At 46.2% G+C, this 27,606-nt stretch overlaps 1 protein-coding gene across 1 annotated transcript in view; it reads left to right on the top strand.

Annotated features, from left to right (window-relative positions):
- The window catches only part of LOC137655697 (uncharacterized), a 123,816-nt gene that overhangs the window by 75,228 nt on the left and 20,982 nt on the right, over positions 1 to 27,606 (top strand). The window contains exon 4 of the mRNA XM_068389689.1: positions 16,029 to 16,117. Within this exon, the coding sequence (XP_068245790.1) occupies positions 16,029 to 16,117 (89 nt within the window). The remainder of the gene's footprint in view (positions 1 to 16,028; positions 16,118 to 27,606) is intronic.

The following is a 27,606-nucleotide window of genomic DNA, read 5'->3' as shown; positions in this document are numbered from 1 at the left end:
CGACTTTCCCGGTTGTAATAGCTTTAATAAATTATGAAAGCTATTTAGGCACTATTATACTAGTAAAGATATATATTTTATGCATAATTTCCTCTTCCTTTTGTCGATCGTATACGTTAGAGTTTCGGCGATTTGGGTAACCGAGATCTCGTCTCGCGCTAGGCTACCTAGCCTAGGCGCTGTAGTATACTTTCAGACATTATCCCCGTTTACCCTCGTGTATCGTTTTATTGATTCAACGAGAGATAGTACATCTCCTAGAATTATATAACTCGATACTTGTCTCCTGTGGAGATTTAAGGGTAATCCCTCTTTCCCTCTTGAGTGCCGCCGCAGGCGGCAACCCTATCTGGTCTTGCCATAGAGTAGTTCACTCCGGCTTGACTAGGCTAGGGTTTTCTGTCTCTTACCTTTGCCGGCGAGATCCTGGCTTTGGTTTTCAACAGAACCTCAGAGTATTCAGTCTTTCTGCCGGCGGCAGAGCAGCAGGGTGAGTAGTCACTCCCCTGCCGGCTTACAGCTGCCGGCATAGGATGCTAAGCCTCCCTAGGCAGCACCTAAAGTGGTAGTATGATGCCGCCACCTTCTCCCCTGCTGTCTAGAAGACTAGTCCTGTGTCGGCAGACCCTAGGCTGAAGAATAGTATTCTTCTGCCGCCTAGGATGTCGCCGATACTGACTGAAACATTCTCTCTTGTGTGGAGGCAGCGGCATTCCTGCCACCTTCTTCTACAATTGATAGATTTGGCAGACCCTAGGCTGAAGAATAGTTATTCTTCTGCCGCCTAGGATGGCGCTGATATTGAAACATTGTTTCACTCTTGTGTGGAAGTGGCGGCAATCCTGCCACCTTCTTCTACACTTGATACAGGACCCTTTTCCCTTCCCCTCTCTGTCCTTTAGCAATGACTTAGCCATCGCAATCCTGTGGCCGTTGTCGTGCAATCTCACCGCTTGCCGGGTGGGTTGCGGTGCCGGCCGGGCTCCAACATAAGCAGCTGTTTAATTACTCAGTCTTTCCCTTCTGGACACAGGCTCCGGGAAGGTTGTGCCGGCTATGACGGCTGCTGGTGGGAGACCCCTCTGCTTCTGAAGGTTCTTCAGTCCTCCCTTGGACTGCCATCCGCATTCCTGAAACCGGCAATGCCGGCAACAAATCTTGCTGCTGGATGGGATGGAAGCCTAAATGATGCATTTTCCCCTTCCATTTGAACCCTCATTCTGGAGGAAGGCAGTAAGGTTATATACTTACACCCTTATTTATTGTATTGTAAACATACATTTTAATAAGGCAGCCCTTCATTTCATATTTTTTCTCTCTCTGTCAGCTAGTGCCGCCAGGTACTCGGCTTGGCTGGTGCCGCCAGGTACTAGCCCTGCCGGCAACATGCTGGCTGAACTACAGTACATGATTATACAGTAGCCAGTATATTTGCAGTATAGTATATAATGCAGATAGAAAACTATTGTATATATTATACAGTAGTTATTTTCCAACATATTTTGTGTATCCTTGCACAGTCTTTTGCTGAGACCAATCCTATATTGAAAGAATAGAATTCCTTCAATACTCTGATTAGAAATCAGTTAATAATTTACCCTACAATATTAGGTAGTTTAGAGGGGTCAGTGGTAGTACACTTTTTTATCCCTAGAGGTTAGAACCCTTCTCTTTTGAGTTTTCCCTGATCAGGAAACTCTATAGTCTTAATATTGGAAGGGGAGCTCACAGCAGTTGGCTGGGAGGGATACACAAGTATGTGTCTTTTCTAATTTCTAGTCCAGCCGGACTGTGGCGCTAGGTGCTAGCCATGCTGGCAACACGCCGGCTGAACTACAGTATATGATTATACAGTAGCCAGTATATTTGCAGTATAGTATATACTGTAAACAAAAAACTAAAGTATTTACTATACAGTAGTTATTTTCCAACATACCTTGTGTACCCTTGTACAGTTTTTTGCCGAGACCAATCCTATATTGAAAGAATAGAATTCCTTTAATACTCTGATTGGAAATCAGTTAATACTTACCCCACAATATTAAGTAATTAAGAAGGGTCAGTGGCAGTGTATACTTTCTTTATCCCTAGAGGTTAGAACCCTTCTCTTTTGGGTTGCCCTGATAAAGAAAACTATATCCTTAATATTGGGGGGAGGTCACAGCAATTGGCTGGAAGGGATACACAAGTATGTGTCTTTCCCTATTTCTTTCTAGCTTACTTTCCTAAGCTATAATGATTAGAATATTAATATTTGCATATCTGTTTATCATGTGAGATAAACAATCGCATACTCATTTTATTTTCCTTTCTTTACAGGAGGAACCCCAGATGAAATGCGATGCGATCTTCTGCAACCATAGGAGTAGGAACTTCTACAGTCACAAAGTGTGCAGGTCTCATGCCCCCTGCACCATCGTTACCGAATCGCTGCAATATTGGGACCCTCAAGTCTGCAATATCTGCCGGACCTTGGTGACCGAAGGTTTCGACGACCCCGAGTCAACGGAGTCGAGGGATGCAGCACGTGAAAAGCTGCACAAGTGGGTAAGAGGGTTCCAGAAGAACTCTCCGGGATCATACCTACCTAACGATAGGATGCGTAACTTGCTGTTCCCGAAAGCGGGTAGTGAAATGGTTGTGCCCCAAGCACGACTTGGACCTCCCTGCGTCCAGATTGCCATCGAGACGGATGTCAGGTAGGCGTTGCAAAGTATGGACATCCACCAGGAGGTAAGGATGTCGGAAGTGTCTATGGACACTGAAAAGTATCTATTAAAGGATGATCCCGAGGAGGAGTCCACTCTACTGTACCTCTGGAAGATGATGATGATGTCGAGTCGGAGTTCCTTACGTCTGTGCCGGCACCGGAGCCGTCACCCTCGACATCTTAAGCTTCTACCCCTCCATTGGACAACCTGAGCCAGGCACTGGCCCATCTTACGGATTTAATGGAGAACATTCGCAAACGTGGCGAAGCAAGGGAAGCGAAATTCGAGAGAGCTCCGTGAAGCTCCACTTATCGCCTCCCGAGGGTCATACAAGCGACCCAGAGGCCAAGACCTCCCGACTTTCTCCAAAACTAATTCCTGGAGGTATGCGGAGTTTATGCCGATTTCGAATGGCAAACTTTACATCTCAGAGAAGATGGGAGCTATCCCCTTAAGCTTCTACCCCTCCATTGGACAACCTGAGCCAGGCACTGGCCCATCTTACGGATTTAATGGAGAACATTCGCAAACGTGGCGAAGCAAGGGAAGCGAAATTCGAGAGAGCTCCGTGAAGCTTCTCTTATCGCCTCCCGAGGGTCATACAAGCGACCCAGAGGCCAAGACCTCCCGACCTTCTCCAAAACCAATTCCTGGAGGTATGTGGAGTTTATGCCGATTTCGAACGGCAAACTTTACATCTCAGAGAAGATGGGAGCTATCCCCTTAAGCTTCTACCCCAGATGAAATGCGATGCGATCTTCTGCAACCATAGGAGTAGGAACTTCTACAGTCACAAAGTGTGCAGGTCTCATGCCCCCTGCACCATCGTTACCGAATCGCTGCAATATTGGGACCCTCAAGTCTGCAATATCTGCCGGACCTTGGTGACCGAAGGTTTCGACGACCCCGAGTCAACGGAGTCGAGGGATGCAGCACGTGAAAAGCTGCACAAGTGGGTAAGAGGGTTCCAGAAGAACTCTCCGGGATCATACCTACCTAACGATAGGATGCGTAACTTGCTGTTCCCGAAAGCGGGTAGTGAAATGGTTGTGCCCCAAGCACGACTTGGACCTCCCTGCGTCCAGATTGCCATCGAGACGGATGTCAGGTAGGCGTTGCAAAGTATGGACATCCACCAGGAGGTAAGGATGTCGGAAGTGTCTATGGACACTGAAAAGTATCTATTAAAGGATGATCCCGAGGAGGAGTCCACTCTACTGTACCTCTGGAAGATGATGATGATGTCGAGTCGGAGTTCCTTACGTCTGTGCCGGCACCGGAGCCGTCACCCTCGACATCTTAAGCTTCTACCCCTCCATTGGACAACCTGAGCCAGGCACTGGCCCATCTTACGGATTTAATGGAGAACATTCGCAAACGTGGCGAAGCAAGGGAAGCGAAATTCAAGAGAGCTCCGTGAAGCTCCACTTATCGCCTCCCGAGGGTCATACAAGCGACCCAGAGGCCAAGACCTCCCGACCTTCTCCAAAACCAATTCCTGGAGGTATGCGGAGTTTATGCCGATTTCGAATGGCAAACTTTACATCTCAGAGAAGATGGGAGCTATCCCCTTAAGCTTCTACCCCTCCATTGGACAACCTGAGCCAGGCACTGGCCCATCTTACGGATTTAATGGAGAACATTCGCAAACGTGGCGAAGCAAGGGAAGCGAAATTCGAGAGAGCTCCGTGAAGCTCCTCTTATCGCCTCCCGAGGGTCATACAAACGACCCAGAGGCCAAGACCTCCCGACCTTCTCCAAAACCAATTCCTGGAGGTATGTGGAGTTTATGCCGATTTCGAACGGCAAACTTTACATCTCAGAGAAGATGGGAGCTATCCCCTTAAGCTTCTACCCCAGATGAAATGCGATGCGATCTTCTGCAACCATAGGAGTAGGAACTTCTACAGTCACAAAGTGTGCAGGTCTCATGCCCCCTGCACCATCGTTACCGAATCGCTGCAATATTGGGACCCTCAAGTCTGCAATATCTGCCGGACCTTGGTGACCGAAGGTTTCGACGACCCCGAGTCAACGGAGTCGAGGGATGCAGCACGTGAAAAGCTGCACAAGTGGGTAAGAGGGTTCCAGAAGAACTCTCCGGGATCATACCTACCTAACGATAGGATGCGTAACTTGCTGTTCCCGAAAGCGGGTAGTGAAATGGTTGTGCCCCAAGCACGACTTGGACATCCCTGCGTCCAGATTGCCATCGAGACGGATGTCAGGTAGGCGTTGCAAAGTATGGACATCCACCAGGAGGTAAGGATGTCGGAAGTGTCTATGGACACTGAAAAGTATCTATTAAAGGATGATCCCGAGGAGGAGTCCACTCTACTGTACCTCTGGAAGATGATGATGATGTCGAGTCGGAGTTCCTTACGTCTGTGCCGGCACCGGAGCCGTCACCCTCGACATCTTAAGCTTCTACCCCTCCATTGGACAACCTGAGCCAGGCACTGGCCCATCTTACGGATTTAATGGAGAACATTCGCAAACGTGGCGAAGCAAGGGAAGCGAAATTCGAGAGAGCTCCGTGAAGCTCCACTTATCGCCTCCCGAGGGTCATACAAGCGACCCAGAGGCCAAGACCTCCCGAGGGTCATACAAGCGACCCAGAGGCCAAGACCTCCCGACTTTCTCCAAAACTAATTCCTGGAGGTATGCGGAGTTTATGCCGATTTCGAATGGCAAACTTTACATCTCAGAGAAGATGGGAGCTATCCCCTTAAGCTTCTACCCCTCCATTGGACAACCTGAGCCAGGCACTGGCCCATCTTACGGATTTAATGGAGAACATTCGCAAACGTGGCGAAGCAAGGGAAGCGAAATTCGAGAGAGCTCCGTGAAGCTTCTCTTATCGCCTCCCGAGGGTCATACAAGCGACCCAGAGGCCAAGACCTCCCGACCTTCTCCAAAACCAATTCCTGGAGGTATGTGGAGTTTATGCCGATTTCGAACGGCAAACTTTACATCTCAGAGAAGATGGGAGCTATCCCCTTAAGCTTCTACCCCAGATGAAATGCGATGCGATCTTCTGCAACCATAGGAGTAGGAACTTCTACAGTCACAAAGTGTGCAGGTCTCATGCCCCCTGCACCATCGTTACCGAATCGCTGCAATATTGGGACCCTCAAGTCTGCAATATCTGCCGGACCTTGGTGACCGAAGGTTTCGACGACCCCGAGTCAACGGAGTCGAGGGATGCAGCACGTGAAAAGCTGCACAAGTGGGTAAGAGGGTTCCAGAAGAACTCTCCGGGATCATACCTACCTAACGATAGGATGCGTAACTTGCTGTTCCCGAAAGCGGGTAGTGAAATGGTTGTGCCCCAAGCACGACTTGGACCTCCCTGCGTCCAGATTGCCATCGAGACGGATGTCAGGTAGGCGTTGCAAAGTATGGACATCCACCAGGAGGTAAGGATGTCGGAAGTGTCTATGGACACTGAAAAGTATCTATTAAAGGATGATCCCGAGGAGGAGTCCACTCTACTGTACCTCTGGAAGATGATGATGATGTCGAGTCGGAGTTCCTTACGTCTGTGCCGGCACCGGAGCCGTCACCCTCGACATCTTAAGCTTCTACCCCTCCATTGGACAACCTGAGCCAGGCACTGGCCCATCTTACGGATTTAATGGAGAACATTCGCAAACGTGGCGAAGCAAGGGAAGCGAAATTCAAGAGAGCTCCGTGAAGCTCCACTTATCGCCTCCCGAGGGTCATACAAGCGACCCAGAGGCCAAGACCTCCCGACCTTCTCCAAAACCAATTCCTGGAGGTATGCGGAGTTTATGCCGATTTCGAATGGCAAACTTTACATCTCAGAGAAGATGGGAGCTATCCCCTTAAGCTTCTACCCCTCCATTGGACAACCTGAGCCAGGCACTGGCCCATCTTACGGATTTAATGGAGAACATTCGCAAACGTGGCGAAGCAAGGGAAGCGAAATTCGAGAGAGCTCCGTGAAGCTCCTCTTATCGCCTCCCGAGGGTCATACAAACGACCCAGAGGCCAAGACCTCCCGACCTTCTCCAAAACCAATTCCTGGAGGTATGTGGAGTTTATGCCGATTTCGAACGGCAAACTTTACATCTCAGAGAAGATGGGAGCTATCCCCTTAAGCTTCTACCCCAGATGAAATGCGATGCGATCTTCTGCAACCATAGGAGTAGGAACTTCTACAGTCACAAAGTGTGCAGGTCTCATGCCCCCTGCACCATCGTTACCGAATCGCTGCAATATTGGGACCCTCAAGTCTGCAATATCTGCCGGACCTTGGTGACCGAAGGTTTCGACGACCCCGAGTCAACGGAGTCGAGGGATGCAGCACGTGAAAAGCTGCACAAGTGGGTAAGAGGGTTCCAGAAGAACTCTCCGGGATCATACCTACCTAACGATAGGATGCGTAACTTGCTGTTCCCGAAAGCGGGTAGTGAAATGGTTGTGCCCCAAGCACGACTTGGACATCCCTGCGTCCAGATTGCCATCGAGACGGATGTCAGGTAGGCGTTGCAAAGTATGGACATCCACCAGGAGGTAAGGATGTCGGAAGTGTCTATGGACACTGAAAAGTATCTATTAAAGGATGATCCCGAGGAGGAGTCCACTCTACTGTACCTCTGGAAGATGATGATGATGTCGAGTCGGAGTTCCTTACGTCTGTGCCGGCACCGGAGCCGTCACCCTCGACATCTTAAGCTTCTACCCCTCCATTGGACAACCTGAGCCAGGCACTGGCCCATCTTACGGATTTAATGGAGAACATTCGCAAACGTGGCGAAGCAAGGGAAGCGAAATTCGAGAGAGCTCCGTGAAGCTCCACTTATCGCCTCCCGAGGGTCATACAAGCGACCCAGAGGCCAAGACCTCCCGAGGGTCATACAAGCGACCCAGAGGCCAAGACCTCCCGACCTTCTCCAAAACTAATTCCTGGAGGTATGCGGAGTTTATGCCGATTTCGAATGGCAAACTTTACATCTCAGAGAAGATGGGAGCTATCCCCTTAAGCTTCTACCCCTCCATTGGACAACCTGAGCCAGGCACTGGCCCATCTTACGGATTTAATGGAGAACATTCGCAAACGTGGCGGAGCAAGGGAAGCGAAATTCGAGAGAGCTCCGTGAAGCTCCTCTTATCGCCTCCCGAGGGTCATACAAGCGACCCAGAGGCCAAGACCTCCCGACCTTCTCCAAAACCAATTCCTGGAGGTATGTGGAGTTTATGCCGATTTCGAACGGCAAACTTTACATCTCAGAGAAGATGGGAGCTGTCCCCTTGGACGACATCCAGTTTTGGCCAAGCTTTAACGCTTGCCCTGATTGCTTCATTCGACTGAAGCATGAACCAATGCCCAAAGAGGAGACGGAACTGAAGGAGGTCATGGTTTTCGACCACGATAAGGCACAGGCTCTCTTGTCAAGTAGCCAGAGAAAGGCGGGCTATTCGGTTTCGAAAGTGTCCGCCTTGAGCAAGAAACACCCTACCTTTCTTGCTCCTGCTTCAATAGCCTTCCCCTTTACGTTGAAGGCATTTAAATCTGTTGCCAAGGCAGTGGAGGCAGACACACCATGCCCTGCACTAGAGGAGAGCAGGCCTCTGTCGTTAGCCTTGCCCATGCAGTAGAAGGAATGGAAGGAAGTCCACCTAACCTTCTCAGTAGGGAAACTGGACGCATACATCGCTGGACGACAGTTTAGCGAGAATCTCCCTAAAGTTTCTGACTTTCTCATGTGCAAGGAACAAGAGACGAAGGAGAGACTTGCGGCATCTTTATCCCTACAAAACTGCATAGAGATGTGTGTAGGCCAACGAAGTACCCCAGACATGCTCATAGTCCTGGCCAAAATGCATATGGCCACCCTAGTAAATGACCTGTATGCTTTCATGAAGGCTAGGAGAGCCTCTAGAGAGTTTGTGTTCGCTGCTGCAACAGTGAAACATGAACCCAGGAAGCTGATATATTCTAACATCTGGGGTAAAGACCTCTTCCCGAACGAAGTAGTCAAAGAGGTAGTCGAGAAAGCCATCATGGAGATTAGGAACTTTCTCCAGAAATGGGGCATCTCTTCAAAGAGGAAGTCTTCCCCAGATGTGGGTCCCCAACCTAAAAGGAAGACGAAGAAGTCTAGACTTCCCCCTCGGCCTGCTCAACAACATCCCACAATTATTATGACCGCGGTGCCCCAAGTGGTGGCCCAAACAAAGACCACCTTCCAAGTGGTGCCTCAACAGCTGGTTGCCCAGTCACCAGGATTCAACCCTGGGTTTGAGAGGCAGGACACTACCTTTCGGTTGAAAGGTAAAGGATCCAGACGGGGCTCCTCTAGACATCCCTCAAGAGGTAGGGGAGGATGCGGTCGAGGAGGTAAATCCTCCGATTAATCGAAGCTAGGAGACGCTTCCGGTAGGAGGGAGGCTCCAACAATTTCAGGATCGTTGGACCTTCGATCCTTGGGCCCACGACCTAATCAAGATTGGACTAGGTTGGAAACGGAAAGAGGCTCCACCATCATTTCCTCAATTCTTTCAACACTCCACCCCCGCATTAGAAGAATATACTCTATAGCTCTTAAGCATACAGGTTATAAGGAAAGCAAAGTCCATCAAATTCCAGGGAAGGGTGTTTAGTGTTCCCAAGAAGGACTCAGAAAAACTCAAAGTCATTCTGGACTTGTCGCCACTCATGTTCATAAAAACAGCAAGTTTAGGATGTTAATCCTTTAACACATAAGGACCCTGTTACAAAAAGGGGCGTTCACAGTCTCGATAGACCTGACAGATGCTAGTCAGTTGCCCCCTCTCCTCCTACCTAGGATTCAAGTTACAGAAAATAAAGTATGTTCTAAGAGCCATACCCTTTGGACTAAACATAGTCTCAAGTATCTTCATGAAACTTGCAGACGCAGTCGTGCAACAACTACTCCTAGAAGGTGTTCAGGTAGCAGCGTACCTGGACGACTGGCTGGTGCGGGCAGCATCCGAAACGGCTTGTCTGCAAGCATCCAAAGAAGTGATCCAGTTCCGGGAACATCCTGGATGCAAGATCAACTTCAAGAAGTCTCAACTCTCTCCAGCTCAAGGGTTTCAATAGTTGGAAAGCCATTGGAACCTGAGGTCACATCGTCTTTCCATTCCCTCAGGGAAGAGGAGAGAGATCGCAGGGTCTGTCAAGAGACTACTGTAATCCGACAGGATTCAAGACGCCAACAGGAACGAGTACTGGGTTCTCACCAGTTCGCAGCAGTAACAGACCCATTGCTAAGAGCACAGCTGAAAGATGCTTCAGGAGTCTGGAGAAGGTACGCATCAAACGCTCGAAGAGATCTAAAATGACTTATACCGGCCTTACTATGATCACTTCTCAAACCATGGTCGAAGGCCAAGAGCCTAATGAGGACCGTGCCCTTGTAACCACCTCTGCCGTCGATGATCATCTACATGGATGCCTCAACGGAAGAATGGGGAGTTCACTCCCATCAATGGAAAGTCCAAGGGACTTGGTCATCTCTGTTCAAGGCCTTTCTCATCAACATTTTGGAAGCCATGGCAGTCCTCTTGACGTTTGGAAAACTCTCCCCTCGCAGATGAGTCCACATCAGGCTGATCTTGGAGAGCAAAGTGATAGTGAAATGTCTGAACCGACAAGGCTCGAGATCATCCCATATCAACCATGTGATATTAGCCATCCCTTGTCTAGAGAGATGGCACGTATCAGCAGTTCACTTACCAAGGTTCCGCAATGTGACAGCGGATGCTCTATTCAGGCTCAAGCCGATAGAGTCGAAATGGTCCCCAGATGCAGACTCATTCTCTTCCATCTTGGAACTGCAGATCGACCTCTTCGCAACGAGCGACATCAAGATACTACCTCCATATGTAGCCCCATACGAGGACCCTCTAGAGGAGATAACGGACACCATGTCCCTAGTTTGGAACGAATGGACTCGGAATTTCCTGTTCCTTCCATCCAATCTCCTGCTGAAGGTCCTCAACAAGCTGAGATCCTTCCAGGGAACGGCAGCTCAAGTGGCCCAAGAGCAACTGGTTCCCTCTAATGATGGAACTGAGGCTTAGGCTGATTCTTGTACTGAACCCAGCACTATCTCATCGGGTTCAGAAGTCCACTACTGTCTTCACTTCATCACAGAGAACCCAAAACCTTCATTTTATGATTTTCTCGCCTTAGCGTTTAAGGAAAGATTTGGGATCTCAAAAGGAAGTATAGACTTCTTAGAAGAATACAAGTCTAAGTCAACTAGAAGACAATATGAATCGTCTTGGAAAAGGTGGGTTGCTTTTGTTAAAGCAAAAGGACCGAAAGAAATTTCAATAGACTTCTGTCTGTCCTTCTTTATCCACCTTCATAAACAAGGTCTGGCAGCCAACACGATAACTACGTGCAAGTCAGCCCTGACTAGACCTCTTTTATACGCCTTTCAAGTGGACCTAACGAACGAAATCTTTAACAAGATCGCGAATGCATGCGCTAGACTTAGGCCTGCAGCTCCTCCGAAGCCCATTTCATGGTCTTTGGACAAGGTCCTACATTATGCTTCATATGTGAACAATGAAGATTGTTCTCTCAAGGATCTAACCCAGAAGGTTATTTTCCTGTTCGCTATAGCCTCAGGGGCTAGCGTTAGTGAAATAGTAGCCCTATCAAGAAATGAGGGCCACATTCAGTTCACAGAAGTGGGAGAACTGAATCTTTCCTGATCCAGCCTTTCTTGCCAAGAACGAGCTACCCACTAAGAGATGGGGTCCCTGGAGAATCTGCCCTCTGAAGGAAGATGTCTCTCTGTGTCCAGTAGAGTGTCTAAAGGTCTATCTTCGTAAAACTTCAGACTTCAGGGGAGGACAGCTCTTCAATGGAGAAACTTCAGGATCAAACTTATCCCTAAAACAACTGAGGGCGAAGCTCACCTACTTCATTCGCAGAGCGGATCCTGGCAGTACACCCGCAGGTCATGATCCGAGAAAAATTGCTTCATCACTGAACTTTTTTTAGTATATGGACTTTTGAGCGTCTTCGCTCATATACTGGATGGAAGTCATCCAGAGTGTTCTACAAACACTACGCAAAGCAAATCCACAAACTGAAGCATTATGTGGTGGCAGCAGGTAGTGTATTAAAACCTGTCGTCTAGTGCTGCAATGAACAGTTAATTGATTGGGACTATCAATTAGGGTGAAAAGGTGTTGACACTTCCAGAGTGATACCTTTTAAGTGAGTGTCACCATGGTGACACTAAGACTGTTCAAAATCTCAGGTGTGGAATTATACAGATAACACTTGTGCCGTGTGTATAGTGAACCCTCGTTTATCGCGGTAGATAGGTTCCAGACGCGGCCGCGATAGGTGAAAATCCGCGAAGTAGTGACACCATATTTACCTATTTATTCAACATGTATATTCAGACTTTTAAAACCTTCCCTTGTACATAGTACTGTTAACAAACTACCCTTTAATGTACAGAACACTTAATGCATGTACTATAGTACCCTAAACTAAAACAGGCACAAATATTAAAGGCAATTTTATATCATGCGTTTCCTAAACACGCTAAAAAGCACGTTAAAAAATGGCAACCAATGTTTTGTTTACATTTATCTCTGATCATAATGAAGAAACAAACTGGAGGTAGAGCTTTGCTTATTACCCAGACATATTTCCCATGCTATTCCCTTAGAACTACATCACATCTTCCTACTTTAGATATATATATATATATATATATATATATATATATATATATATATATATATATATATATATGTATATATATATATATATATATATATATATATATGTGTGTGTGTGTGTGTATATATATATATATATATATATATATATATATATATATATATATATATATATATATATATATATATATATATATTTATATGTATACACATATACATACCTACATATATACATACATACATATATACATAAATACATGCATACATATATATATATATATATATATATATATATATATATATATATATATATATATATATATATATATATATATATATATGTTACTGTATATATATGGGTTATGGAAAAAATCCGCGAAGTGGTGAATCCGCGATGGTCGAACCGCGAAGTAGCGAGGGTTCACTGTAGTACACAGTGTTGATAGTATACAACATTTACAGAAATTATATCTAAAATTTTCAAATTTAGAGTGGCACTCATCATTTCTTTCCTTTCAGGGAGAAAAATATTTTCTGTGTACGTTGTACGTATAATTTCCTTAACACGTTACACTTGTTATTCCATTTGGTCATTTATTTGAAATAAATGTCTATTAGAGTGTAATTGCATCTTATTTCATCCTGCAATTAGCACATTAAATATGCCAGAGTTCTCATATTTATTTAAGTAAACCTCATTTTATTGTATGCTTACAAACAATGGATATAGTTGACACTTAGTTGTTCCGACAACATATACAAACCGTGAGACCTTTTGTATATCTAGTGGATACTTATGTTTGTTCATACAATATATGCAAACCTTGAGACCCCTTTTCTACTGTCTAGTATGACTCTTCCCTGCAGGGGGCAGGAAGCACTAACATTGTCCATGATTAGTGGTAATGACGGATAACGATAACGTCATTTGTCTTAATGGTCTGGATGACCATAGAAAAATTGTCCCAAGGTTAAGGCACCTATGAAAATCCACAGATACAGTACTTTCTAGTAATTCTCTGTTAAATTTCCATCAGGACGACATGGCTTGAGCCCAAAAAACGGATTTTGAGCGAAGCGAAAAATCTATTTTTGGGTGAGATAGCCATGTCGTACTGGTGGACCCGCCCTCCTTTTCTATAGAAAAGGCCTTGGTAGGATCCCTCCCGAAATTACTATACAGTATCTGTAGCACCATGCTCAATGCTACAAGGAATGAGCGCCATCTTGGATTCAGCACCATCTAGATACTCAATAGTAGTAAGGGAGGAAGGGTAACCTTGATAACGGCTCCCCTTCTATTTTTGCCACTCTTCCCCCTCGAAACAAAAACGCTAATCGGGGTGAAGATTGCTATGTGTCGTATCAAGGTATACGTCCCCTGATGTTATGCGATATCCTTAAGAGAAAATTTAAGAATATTTGCGCCAGGAGTTAGAATTCTGGAGACCTAAAGGTTAATTCTCTGGGAATATCACTGTAGCCAAATATCCCTTAGAAAGCTACCTATAGGTACCTTCCATCAGGACGACATGGCTATCTCACCCAAAAATAGATTTTTCGCTTAGCTCAAAATCCGTTTTCTAAACCTTATGTTAATCTCTTCACTATGAGGCAGCGGATCCTCCCTCATTAGCTGCATACGATATTTGTCACAATCGGGTATACAGTTCATGCATGCTTAAATTCCTGTGTTTATTGGTTTTGCTGCGGATTGCAGAATTCATTTTTTAAAAGTTTGCTTTATTTTCTATTGTAGTTCAGTTTAAAGTACCAAAAATTCTATCTTTTCATTATGAAGATATTTTGAAATAGTTTTTCAGAATTGTTTTATTGTTATCCTTCTCTAAATAATAGTAAAACACACTGGTTCTTTGTGTAAAACTTGTTTTATATTCATTGTGAAATGATTACAGTGTGATTGCATAATAATTCCAGGATAGATTGTTGCTTAAAAATATAGAGATAAAAAAAATATAGGATTGTTTCCTTTGACACAAGAAGCCTGTTATAATGTATAATTATAAGGCATACACACCAAAAAAAACTTATCTTCTGATGACAAAAGAGACATTTCTGCACCTGAGAGTACATCAGGCAAATAAGTTTGTTCGTTTTTGTATTGCCCCACCTTATGTGTTACACTGTGAACTGGATAATTCCAATTTTTGGTATAATACGCAGTGCACTCTTACATGACAAATACTTCATAGTATGTCAATCAATATAGATACAGTAAGCTAACTTTTACTCTTGAAAACTATGTGCAATACTAATATGCAATATAATATATATGTAAGACATGAAAATTGTATTATTTTGTTGAAATGATAGTTGAGAAAATAAGGAATGAAATACTGAAATAGAGAAATAAATCTCGTTTGTTACCATGGTTACAGCTATCAGTTATAAACGCGCTATTACATAAAAAATACTGCATAGAATAATTATAGTAGGCTAACTTCTAACAAAACCAGTGAACATTACTAATAAAAATATTATCATATGTATAAAGCATAAATTATATTATTTTGTAGAGATAATAAGATAAGAAAAAAAATGTCTGCCGTTGTGTTTACAACTATCAGGGTTACAAATATGATTAGTGATATGATATTGAGGAAATTTCCTAAGATCTGTGGAATGCAAGTAAATGATGTAGGAATCTTAAATTTAAGGGGAAAAATAAGGGGAAGATTTATATGGATTGAGACATTTTCAGGCATTTATTTATAGTATAAAAATAATTTGGTGTGATTTTAGGTATAAGTTTGTGATGAAATTCAGCCAAACAGAGCTTTCAACAACTTGCGTGGCTGGTGTTTTGGGTGGCATTGTGGGTGGAAGTACCGAGGGTGGGGTGGAAGATTGACATAGGTACATCTCACTTCAGAGAATGCTTTATATGTGATTTTGAATAGTATGCCAACATAGAAATACAGTGCACTAAAATAGCCCTTACATAATCATGAATAAAGATTAGAAGTGCAAGTGTCTCATTTTGTGGTGGAGTCAGATGTAAGCTGGATGAGTTAGAGTAATACCTGACATAGGGAATGTTGCCGTTGGCTAAGGAGTGGTGTTATTCTGCTTTGTAACATAAAAACACACTAAAATAGCCCTTACACAATCAGGAATAAAAACTAGAACCCTAGACTCTTTGTGTGTTGGTTGAAGAAACAAGGAGTGTCTAATATCAAGGAGGGGAGGAACTTTTTAAGTGAAATATACTAGGTGTGATATTATAACAATGTGCTGTACTATTTTTTAGGATATAAGAGTGATTTTAACTTCCATATGGTTTATTTTTGTAAATGACGTATTCGTACGATATGTCAACGTTTGTTCTACCTGGTGTGTTTTGACGTTAGCGTATGTCATAGTAACAAAGGTGTTAATAATTCTATGCTTTGTAGCTAGACAAAATAGACATAATTTGTGTAAAAGAATTCTTGATTTCCTTGAATTTTTTATTTTTTGTGTTCATTATCTCTCCAGTTATCATTTGGAGAGATAGTGATCATTTGAGCATATTTGAGAGTTTACTGTACATTACAGTATATATTCCGTAGTAAGAAATACTTTTATGCAATTCCATTTGTTTTATTATAGGTAATCCTTCCATTGGAGCCTTAAAGAGGAAGAATTTGTACTCCAGGCATAATGAGGCAGTACCATTAAAAGGCAGATTTTTCAAAAAGGTACGTAAATATAACGGATTTTGACATAGGAAAAATCTATTTTTGGGTGAGATAGCCATGTTGTCCTGATGGAAGTTCCTCTACTTGAGATATTTCTGCGAGTGATATACCAGAGAAATTTTACCCTGGAGGTATCAACAGAATTCTGACCTCTGGAGCGAATATCCTGAGAGATATTGTGTATAAATCAGGGACGTGTTGATGACAAGCCATGGCTATCCTTCCCCGAATAGAGTTTACCTTGTCTCAAAGGATAAGGGTAGAGGGGAAGGACATAGACAAGTGAGCTGTTACAACTCCCGATCTCAATGTGCTACAACTAACACGTTTCCTGTTGAACCATTCCAGGAGCATCCATAGCATGACGCTATGTCCCACACTGAGAATTGGGAGGGGATGGAAAGTAACAGGCGGACCATCAGAACGACATGGCTATCTCACCCTAAAATAGATTTTTCCCATGTTAAAAATCTGTTTTTTGGGCTCGAGCCATGTCGTCCTGATGGAAGTGTAGCAGAGAATTATCATTCTCAGTTGTGGCCAGAAGAGTTTTAACCCTGTAATTCCATAGATATAAGCATACTCCTATAGCATTGGTGCTATGACACCAAATGATGAGAGTAAGCGAGAAGTTTGTACAATGGCAGGAACAAAGTAAATCAATAGCATAGTTCCACTTACTGTGAACTTTCTCCAGTAGATAAAAAGACCGAAGTCAATAAAAGGAAGGCTAAAGAAATTTTGATACACTATATTTAGTTCATGTAGACAGCAGATCCTAAGAAAGGAAACACAAAAAAAGAATACAGTGGAACCTCTACATACGATTGTCTTTACATACGAATTTTCCAACATCCAAAGTAAAATTCGATCAAATTTCTGTCTCGACACCTGAAGTCTTGCTCCAACATACGACGTAGATCATACGTGTACGAGTAGAATTTTCTCGAAGCGCCGATCATAGTTTCTTGTTTACGCTGGTAGACGGCAGCACATCGGAGGGACGCCAATCGAGCGTCGCCTTGATCAGTCCTCTCATCTCGTGCGCATCGTGTGGTTGTTCTCTATTCGCTCAGTTATTAACAGTGTTTTTATCTTCTTTTTCTCACGTTTCATTTTTTATTTTACTTATAATCATGGGTCCTAAAAAGCTTAGTTTCGGTTCAGGAAGTAATAGTGGTGAGAAAAGGAAGAAGAACTAAAACAAGAAATAATAGAAAAGCATGAGCGAGGTGTGCGTGTTAGCGATCTGGCTAAACAATATAGCCGGAATATATCTATGATCTTGACGATCATAAAACAGAAGGCAGCCATTAAAGCAGTGAAACCATCGAAGGGGATCACCATTATTTCTAAACGTCGTAGCCCTACTCTGGAAGAGATGGAACGCCTTTTGTTGATCTGGATAAAGGACAAGGAGATTGTTGCCGATACGATCACTGAAACGATCATTTGTGAGAAGGCCAGCGCTATCTATTGTGACTTGAAGGCGGCGGGCTCTGGGGGTGACACGGGGGAGAGTTCAACCGATCCTACGACGGAGGAATTCAAGGCGTCTCAAGGTTGGTTCGAGAAATTTAGGAAACGGACCGGGATTCATTCAGTTATTCAGCATGGAGAGGCTTCAAGTTCGGACACCAAGTCTGCTAAAGATTTTGTTAAGTTCGAAAGGATCGTGGAGGAGGAAGGCTACGTAGAGCAGCAGGTTTTCAACTGTGATGAAACCGGTCTGTTTTGGAAAAAGATGCCTAGTCAAACGTACATTACCGCCGAAGAAAAGAAAATACCTGGACATAAGCCAATGAAGGATCGGTTGACTCTTGCGCTTTGTGCCAACGCCAGCGGGGACTGCAAAATAGAGCCGTTATTAGTTTACCATTCCGAAAACCTTAGGGCATTTAAAGCACATAGAATTAATAAAGACCTGCTACATGTTCTATGGCGTTCTAATTCTATGGGTTGGGTCACTAGGCATATCTTTGTGGAATGGGTAAACGTAGTTTTCGGCCCTGCTGTCAAGAAGTACCTTCAGGAGAGGAATTTGCCTTTGAAGTGCTTGCTTTGTTTGGACAGTGCACCCGCTCACCCCTCAGGACTCGAAGATGATATCATCGACGAATACAAATTCATCAAAGTGTTGTATCTTCCACCGAATACCACCCCTATCCTCCAGCCCATGGACCAGCAAGTCATCTCTAATTTTAAGAAGCTCTACACCAAGCACTTATTTAAGCAGTGCTTTAATGTCACGCAAAGCACCAACTTAACTTTGCGTGAATTTTGGAGGAGCCACTTTAATATCGTGCACTGCTTAAAGATCATAGATCAGGCTTGGGAGGGAGTAACTCGTCGGACCCTGAATTCAGCTTGGAAGAAGCTTTGGCCTGGTGCTGTTGCTCCCAGAGATTTTGAAGGTTTTGGCCCCGAGAATAAACCTGTGCTTGCCGTCGAGGAAGACGTCGAAGAGATTGTATCCCTTGGCAAGACAATGGGGCTGGAGGTGGATGAAGATGACTTCACCGAACTCGTCGATGAGCATCATGAAGAGCTCACCACCGAGGAACTCAAGGAGCTGAAAGCCATGCAGCATGATGAATTCCAAGCACAGTTGAGTGAGTCGGTGGAGATCGAGGAGGTAGGTCACATCTTAGGTACGGCTGAAATAAAACAGATGTTGGCATATCATCAACACGTGGTTGATTTTATCGATAAGCATCACCCACAGAAACTTCAGGTTTGCCGTATAGTTGCGCAGTTCGATGATGTTTGTTTAACACACTTTAGAAAAATTCTCAAAAGCCGTACCAAGCAACTTTCTCTTGATAGTTTCTTTAAAAAATCTAATTAACGGACTAGTGGTCATGATGAAGAGAAAGAAAGGGAACCAAAGAAAAGTAAGACCGAATCGAGTGAAAGTGATGCAAATTAGAAATAGAAAAGAAAAAAAATGTAAAAAAAAAAAGAATGTAAAATATAAAAATGAAAAAAAAAAAAATAAGCTAAGTTAGGTTAAAGTTCACATAGCGTAAGTTAGAGTAAGTTACGGTACGTTATCGCAGTCGCCGTCTCTACCTCCGCGCTGATCTTTCGTCTCCTCCTGCGTAGCAATCCCTACACCTGCGCTGGCCTGTCTCTAAGGTAAAGTGTTAATAAAAACCCCTTTTTTATTTATTATTTCTTAATTATTCTTTTTTAGATATTTCTGTATTATTCAATTGTATTAATGTTATTATGTGTAATTATGTGTAGCAATTTATTAAGGAGTTATCATGGGTTTTTAGGCTGAGGAACGAATTAAACAAATTACAGTGTATTCTTATGGGAATATTTGCTCCAACATACAATCGTTTTAACATACGAAGCAGCTCATGGAATGAATTAAGATTGTATGTAGAGATATCACTGTAGTCATTTGTTCCTTAACTGGAATACAAACCACGCTATTTAATAGGGGTATTACTTTCAGCTTAGCTGAAAGGACGAGCCATTAAAATTTAACGAGGGTTTACTACCCACACCGCTAGTTAGCGGGGGTAGGGGAGGGTAGCTTGTTTACCCCCCCCTCACACACCTGTGCTTGAATTCACTTTGCTCTCGGCTCGGATGGTAGTCGGACGTGTCTGCTGTCATCCTCGCCGCTCATTGGCAGCCATTAATGTTTTTTTGCATTTTCTTTGACAGCTTTGTGTGTGAAGTTGGCCTCTGTTATTATGTGCACCTGTCCTGGATTACCCGACTGCCCCTGTGGAACATTCATGTCGGCGGTCGAGACCGACCCTCACGCCCTTTGTCCTTCCTGTAGAGGTCAACGGTGTGATAGAGATAACAAGTGTAGGGAGTGGTCTACCTCCCAGTGGGAGAGTTTTTCGCGGCGACGGAAGAAGAAGTCCAAATGAGATATTTCTCCTTCGAAGGTTTCTTTGAAAGGAGAAAAACCCAAGGCCTCTTCTTCCGTTGCTCAAACCTCCTCCGAAGCTCCCACTCGGTCGGTCGGTCTCTTTCGAGAGACCATCGAGTGGTAGCGTAGGCCGTTGTACTGTTTTCAAAACTCGGGGTTCGAGAGATGGCGTTGCTTACCCTAGCGAAGCAATTCCACCTCTCCCCCCGGGGGAGGATTTGTCACTAATCCCTTTATTTCAGCTTTGGTCTTCCTTGGGGCTCGAGGGTTTGCCCTCCAAGGAAGTCTTACTTGACTACCTCCGATTGGGTGCCGCTGCCAAGCAATCGCCTCCTCTGGCAGAGGTTGATCCTCTGTCGATTGTCGACGTTGTGGTGTCAGAGGTATCCAATGCGGTATCACCCATCACCTCTGCCTCTTCAAACCCTACATTAGCTAACGGCTTAGTTTCTCCCGTTCCTGTCCAACCAACGAGGGAGAACTTAAGTCCAACAGTCTCTCCTGCTGGTGTTTCTCTCCTTCGGGGGAGTTCACTTACAGAGACTCCTCTTCGGAGGACTGCAGAAGGTCAGCTTGCTGATCCAACGGCCCCCAGAGGGCGTATTCGTCGCAAGACTCGCCTTCCTCTTCGTCAGAGATGCCTTCCTTCACCTGCGGTGAGGAGGCGCCTCTCTGATTCTACATCTTTGTTGCAGTCCCCGGCAGAGGAGCCTCGTCATCGATCACCGATTGTTCCTGCTTTGGTCCTGGACCTTTCTACGGATCGTTCGCGATCCCCTTCTGTGGAAGGTCGTCCTTTCAAAGGACACGTCGACCTTCCACCCGTCAGACCTGCCGACCTTCCGTCGCCTTTCCTGGATGCTGATGCGCGCTACGCGCCAACGAAACCTAACCTCTACGCTCGTCAGGCCTCGTCATCTAACCCTAATACAGGGCATCAAGGCCGTATGCGCCAACGGCCACATACTTCCCGTACGCGCTATGCACCTGAGCATACGCGCCCACGGTCTCCTGTGCGACAGGCTTTGCCTGAGCAAACAGATACTCGCCCATCCCCAGCAGCGTGCCAACCCTCACCTGCGCGTCAGCGCTCCTCTGCGCGCCATCAACCTCCTGCGCACCAGTGCTCTCCTACGCGCCAGCGCTCGCCCACGCCCAGCAGTTATCTCTCACTGCGCACCCACAATCTTCTGATCTGGGCGCTGTTGGGAAGTCTAAGTTGACTTCTCCCACGCGCCAGCTCTCGCCTACGCGCCAGTTTTCTCCAGCACGCCAGCGCTCGCCATCGCGCCGACACGCGCATTCACCTGCACGCATCCATGAGGATACGCGCGCCCTCGCCCATCGTCTCCTGCAGTTGCGCACCGTCATTCTGACGCACGCCCACAAGACGCGTGCTCACGAGCAGCACAGGCTTCAACTGCGCGCCCCCGCGCCAGGGGTATCTCTCGTGCGCGCGCTCACCCTACGACTTCTTCAGGGACACGCGAGCTCTCGCCCGCGCGCGCTCCTGTGCACCCACAGTCTCCCAAGCGCACTCCTGTGCGCCATCAGTTGCCCGCGCGCGCTCCTGTGCACCATCAGTTGCCCGCGCGCGCTCCTGTGCACCCACAGTCTCCCAAGCGCACTCCTGTGCGCCATCAGTTGCCCGCGCGCGATTCCTGGTATTCTCCATCGCGCGAGCACCATTACGCGCCCCCGCTCGAGCATCAATATCCTCCCGCGCGCGAGACTGCTGAACAACGCACGGCAAGGTCGCCATCACCTCATTCCCCTCCCCGCAAACGCATAATAGCGCGTATTGTGGCGGAAGGGAAACATCCAGAGGGGTCCAGGATCCCTAAGCCTTTCCAGGCGAACCCACTTATGAGAACTCCTCCCAGGGATCCTTCTATCCCTGTTCCTTCAAAGGGGGTGTCTAACAGCGAGTCTGTCAGCCAACAGCTTTGGTTCGGGGCACTAATCAGAGCAGTGACACAGGTGTTCAAGCCTGTTTTCTCTGAATTAGGTCACAGATCCTTGGCTGTCTCTACCCCTTTGAAGAGAAAAAGAGGAGTTCCGGACGTGGTAACTTCTCCAAGGGCTAAGTTGACTCCACGCAAGCCTTCGAGGCAGGTTCCTTCTTTCCCCCAGACTATCTCTCCTTCCCTGTCGGACGAGGACTTCCCGTCCTCAGGGAAATCACGTGAGGTGAGACTTTCCCCCATCGCACCAATGAGGGAAGCCTCTCCTCGCGCTGAGAGGTCCTCTCAAGTGGGGGCTGGAAGGAACTTACTGTCTTCAATGTTAGAGTCCTACATCCTTCCCAGGAAGGAATCTAAGGACTCCAAGACATTGCCAAAGTCCTCTACAAGAACCAGGGCGGAGCCAACTAGCCACTCTGAGAATGTCCAGGACTCTCCCCAAAAAGAGCCTTTGGGGACAGGAGACTTCGCTGCAAGTCCAACATCAGGAGGAGAACAGTAAGAGTCAGAACATGCATTTTGGCAAGTTCAGACTCTGAGGGCTCTCAATGGGTTTTCCGACCCAGAGATCCCTCCTCGAGAGGGCAAGGACACAGTCTTGGACCGTGTATTCGGTACTCAGAAACCCTCTAAGGCCAGTGCAGCTCTGCCCTGGTCTCAGGGGGTTAAGAGTACCAGAGACAAGATCGCTGTACATCTCTCCGAGATGTCCTCCTCCAACTGTTCCAGTGCCACCAACAAACTCCTTCCACCTCCTCGCGTACAGCAGAGGAGGTATTTTGAGATCTTGGAGGAGCCTTGTTTAGCTCTTCCTCTCTATCACTCGTTGGAAGAGCTTACTAGGGGAGTCCCTCTTGAGAGAGACTCCAACCGGCAGGTCTCGTTCTCGGCAACCGAGATCCTTAACCAGGAGAAGGTTGCGAAGTGTGCTATGCAAGCCACTTCGTGGCTCGACATCTGGTTAGGGACCTTAGGTATCCTGATACGCTCTGAGGATTTCTCCAAAGAATGTACCAGGAAAGCTATGGAGACGTTCCTTCTCTCAGGCACTCGCACGATCAAGTTTCTGGCCCACCAAGTCTAGAACTTGTGGGCAAACACCATCCTGAAACGTCGGGATGCGATGGCTGATAAATTCCATCAGAAGGTCCCTAGCACCGAGATCAATAGGCTCAGACATTCTTCTTTAGAAGGATCCATCCTGTTTGAGCCTAAGGATGTGGAACAGGCCGCTGAGAGGTGGAGGAAGTCTCATCAAGACTCCCTCCTTCATAAGGCTTTAACATCTAAGCCCTATAAACCTCCAGCACCCCAGCAGTCCCGTCCAACCAAGACCGCTAAACCAACTACAGCAGCGAAGACCTTGGTGTCTAAGCCCTTTCCTGTCAAGGATAGGAAAGGCAAAAAGTCCTCCAGGGAAGGCAAGAATCCTAGAGGGAGCAGCCGAGGTCGCAAACGCTGGGATCGGCAGTCCCCCTACATGTCCACCAGTGGGAGGATGCCTACAAAGTTGCTCAGACAGGTGGAAGCAACTCGGGGCCTGGACGATTTCCGTAATCAGTCAGGGATATCGCGTCCCGTTCACAACATCTCTACCTCCCCTGACGACGAATCCAGTGTCATTGCATTGAGCTCTCTTGCCATGGGATCAGCAAGGGGGCAAGCCCTTCGGGCAGAAGTCCAGACCCTGTTGAAGAAGGGCGCTCTCCAAGAGGTCCTCGACGAGTCTCCAGGCTTCTTCAGTCGACACTTTCTTGTAAAAAAGGCGTCTGGAGGCTGGAGACCAGTCATCAACCTCTCAGCTCTGAACAAGTCTGTCGAACAAACTCCGTTCAGCATGGAGACGGCAGACACGGTCAGACTAGCAGTGAGACCGCAAGACTTCATGTGTACACTGGACCTAAAGGACGCGTACTTCCAGATCCCAGTCCATCCATCTTCAAGGAAGTACTCAAGATTCAGCCTAGACAACAAAAAGTACCAGTTCAAGGTGCTGTGGTTCGGTCTCTCCACAGCACCACAGGTTTTCACCAGAGTGTTCACCCTAATATCTTCATGGGCACACAGGATTGGCATCCGTCTCCTCCGTTATCTGGACGACTGGTTAATCCTAGCAGACTCGGTGTCATCCCTTCTTCAACACCGAGACAAACTTCTGAGACTTTGCCAAGATCTGGGGATCATGGTAAATCTCGAGAAGTCCTCACTGCTTCCCAATCAAAGACTGGTATATCTAGGCATGATTATAGACACCAATCTCCACAAAGCCTTCCCATCAGACGACAGGATAGCAAGGCTGAGGAAGGTTGCAATTTCTTTTCTCAGACGAGAAGAACCTCCAGCTCAATCGGGGTTACGTCTCCTCGGTCACCTTTCATCGCTGGCTCGTCTAGTTCCCAACGGTCGCCTCGGGATGAGATCCCTCAAGTCCCGGTGCAATCAATCTTACGATTCCCAGGAAGTCCAGTTACCTATGGGACCTGCGGAACTGACGGACCTCCAGTGGTGGGTGGCTGACGAGAACCTATGAAAAGGAATGGATCTTCTCGTCGTTGTCGTCCCCCCCCTCAACAGTTCCAACAGTACCTGGCAAGTCACTCTGTGGTGTTGATGAGCGACAGCACCACGGTAGTGGCCTACATCAACAAACAAGGAGGTACTTTTTTGCAGCAGCTATCCCATCTAGCAGTAGAGGTACTGAGATGGTCCGAAATCCACTCGATACCACTATCGGCACGCTTCATTCCAGGCAAAAGGAATGTGCTCGCCGACAATCTGAGCAGAGTATCTCAGATAGTGAGTACCGAGTGGTATTTGGATCATCAAGTAGCCGACAAAATCCTGACTTTGTGGGGTTCTCCGACTGTGGATCTTTTCGCAACGGCCCTGAACTTCAGGCTCCCGCTGTACCGCTCCCCAGTCCCAGACCCCAAGGTTTTCTGGCAAGATGCTTTCCAACAATGGTGGGACAACATCGACGTTTACGCTTTTCCCCCGTTCTGTCTGATGAGGAGGGTGCTCAAGTCCAGAACATCGGTCAATCTTTCAATGACCCTCATAGCTCCGCTATGGCATCACGTGGAATGGTTCCCGGACCTTCTGCAACTCCTAACAGAGCTACCAAGAGAACTCCCTCCACGACACAATATGCTCAAACAACCACATGCCAACATCTTTCACAAAACCGTAGCTTCACTACGACTTAACGCTTGGAAACTATCCAGCATCTCCTCTCTGAGAGAGGATTTTCGCAACAAGTTGCTGTCATGATGTCTGGACACCTGCGAAAGTCATCTGCAGCAGTCTACCAGGCAAAGTGGAAAGTCTTCCGTGGTTGGTGTTGTGGAAGGGGTCTCTCTCCACGCGATGCGATGCCACTATTCCAACAATAGCGGAGTTACTAGTGTATTTGCGGGAAGAAATGCGCCTTTCAGTCTCAGCAGTGAAAGGCTATCGCTCAGCCTTAAGTCTAGCTTTCAGGCTGAAAGGAATGGACATTTCTTCATCGCTAGAACTTTCTTTACTCATACGTTGTAATGAACTTACCTGCCCTCAGTCGGAAGTGAGACCTCCTCCATGGAACGTGGTTCGAGTTCTCAGGTCTCTTAAGAGACCTCCCTATGAACCATTACGCCAGGCAACATATCGCCACCTAACCTGAAAGACGGTGTTCCTGTTAGCTTTGGCCTCAGCCAAGCGAGTCGGCGAACTTCATGGTCTCTCGTATGACATTGCCCATTCAAGGGGATGGGGGGAGATAACGGTCAGCTTCGTCCCTGAGTTTATTGCTAAGACTCAGAATCCTGGAGTGGCGGGTCCTCGATTCGACTCGCTTCCGGATTTCTAGTCTCCGTTCTGTAACAGATGACCCAGACCATCTTTTACTATGCCCAGTAAGGAGTTTGAGGCTTTACCTCAAAAGAACAGCTGCAGTCCGTCCTCATGTGCCAGCACTATTCGTCAGCACAGGAAGGACTAAGAGGAGGGTCACCAAGAACACCATCTTTGCATGGATTCGTAGGGTCATTGATCTGTCCTTGAATCCAGATCCTCCTCCGTCACGTCGCCCTAGAGCACATGATGTCAGGGGCATAGCTATGTCCCTTGCCTTCAAAAGAAATTTCTCTGTGAAGCAGGTTCTTCAATTAGGGGTGTGGAAGCGTCAAACAACGTTCACAGCCCACTACCTGCAAGACGTGACCCACAGGAGGCTCGATACGTTCTCTATAGGCCCTGTGGTGGCTGCACAACAGCTGGTTTAAAACCTCAAGCTCTTTATTGGACAAGTAGCAGAAGGTTGAGGGCATTGTTACCCAGTTTTTAGTCTGCATGAATGAAAAGGTTTGACTGGCCCTTATTCTTTTCTTCATCATCCCCTCTCTTAGGGAAAGCAGTATCCTGGGTTCTCTGCATAGCTGACCTCAAACCACTGCAGGTAAACCATGCTCCTTGTGTTCCTAGTATTAAGTTAATACTGTTACGTCCCCATTACCTGACGAGGTGGTATTGGGAAAGTCCTAGTCTACAAGTTTCCATCTAAAGAACTTCAGAACAAGTTCCTAGGACGAGTCACACTTCTTCATACCTTCACACAAAGCTTGCGTAGGCTGCAGTCCTTGCGTAGCAAGGTTCTAGCTAGGTGCAGGGGCTCCTTATTTCTTGGGTGCTTACACACTCAAATAACGAGTCCCCGGGCAAAGCCAAAAAGCCAGAACTGGCTGGGATGTCCACCCTTCCTAATAGGTGAGTCACCCCTATTAAATAGTGTGGTTTGTATTCCAGTTACAGAACAAATGACAAATTTGTAGATAATTTTTATTTTTCCCAACTATACAAACCTTAGCTATTTAACCAAACTTGCCCGCCAGCCCTATCCCCCATGAAGTACTACCTCCAAGCAAAGTGAGTTCAAGCACAGGTGTGTGGGGAGGGGGGGAGGTAGCAAGCTACCCGACCCTACTCCCGCTAACTAGCGGTGTAGGTAGTAAACCCTCGTTAAATTTTAATGGCTCGTCATTTCAGCTACGCCGAAAGTAATACCCCTATTAAATAGCTAAGGTTTGTATAGTTAGGAAAAATACAAATTATCTACGAATTTGTCATCTTTTAATGTTTCTGAAAGTACATACATGTAGTAATAAGACCCCAAATTATGAAACCGAGTAGTAAAACTGTAATACTCATGACATAACAAGAAAATATCACTTGTAACTCGTTACAATATTAAAAGGGCATATGGAAAAAAAGATCATAATCCCCTTGCACAATGAGAAGTCCCAATTATTCAGTCCAAACGAGTCCGTGCACAACACTTAAGAAGCTGGTTTAATTACACTGCCAGCGGCCACCACGAAGTGTTTAATCTCTTCCAACTAACGTAGGTAATGTTTGAAAAACACTCTTGAAGATTCCATCCTCTGTAAGCCAGCAGAGGACTTAGATTGTAAAAACTTTAAGGAAGAGGCAACTTTTCTAGGGTCATGACCCGCTGGAATACTTTCTGGGTCAGCCCTTTTGTTGAAGTAGGTGAGTGTAGACCTTAGCTGTTTCAGAGAAAGGTTAGATCCTGTCGACTCCCCTCTAAAAAGTTGACTGCCTTTAAAGGCCCGGCTCTTGCATAGGTAGGC

Source organism: Palaemon carinicauda, chromosome 1 (assembly GCF_036898095.1).
Source record: "Palaemon carinicauda isolate YSFRI2023 chromosome 1, ASM3689809v2, whole genome shotgun sequence".
Lineage (NCBI taxonomy): Eukaryota > Metazoa > Arthropoda > Malacostraca > Decapoda > Palaemonidae > Palaemon > Palaemon carinicauda.
The sequence above is the reverse complement of the archived record's forward strand: the minus strand, read 5'-3'. Positions and strand labels throughout refer to the sequence as shown.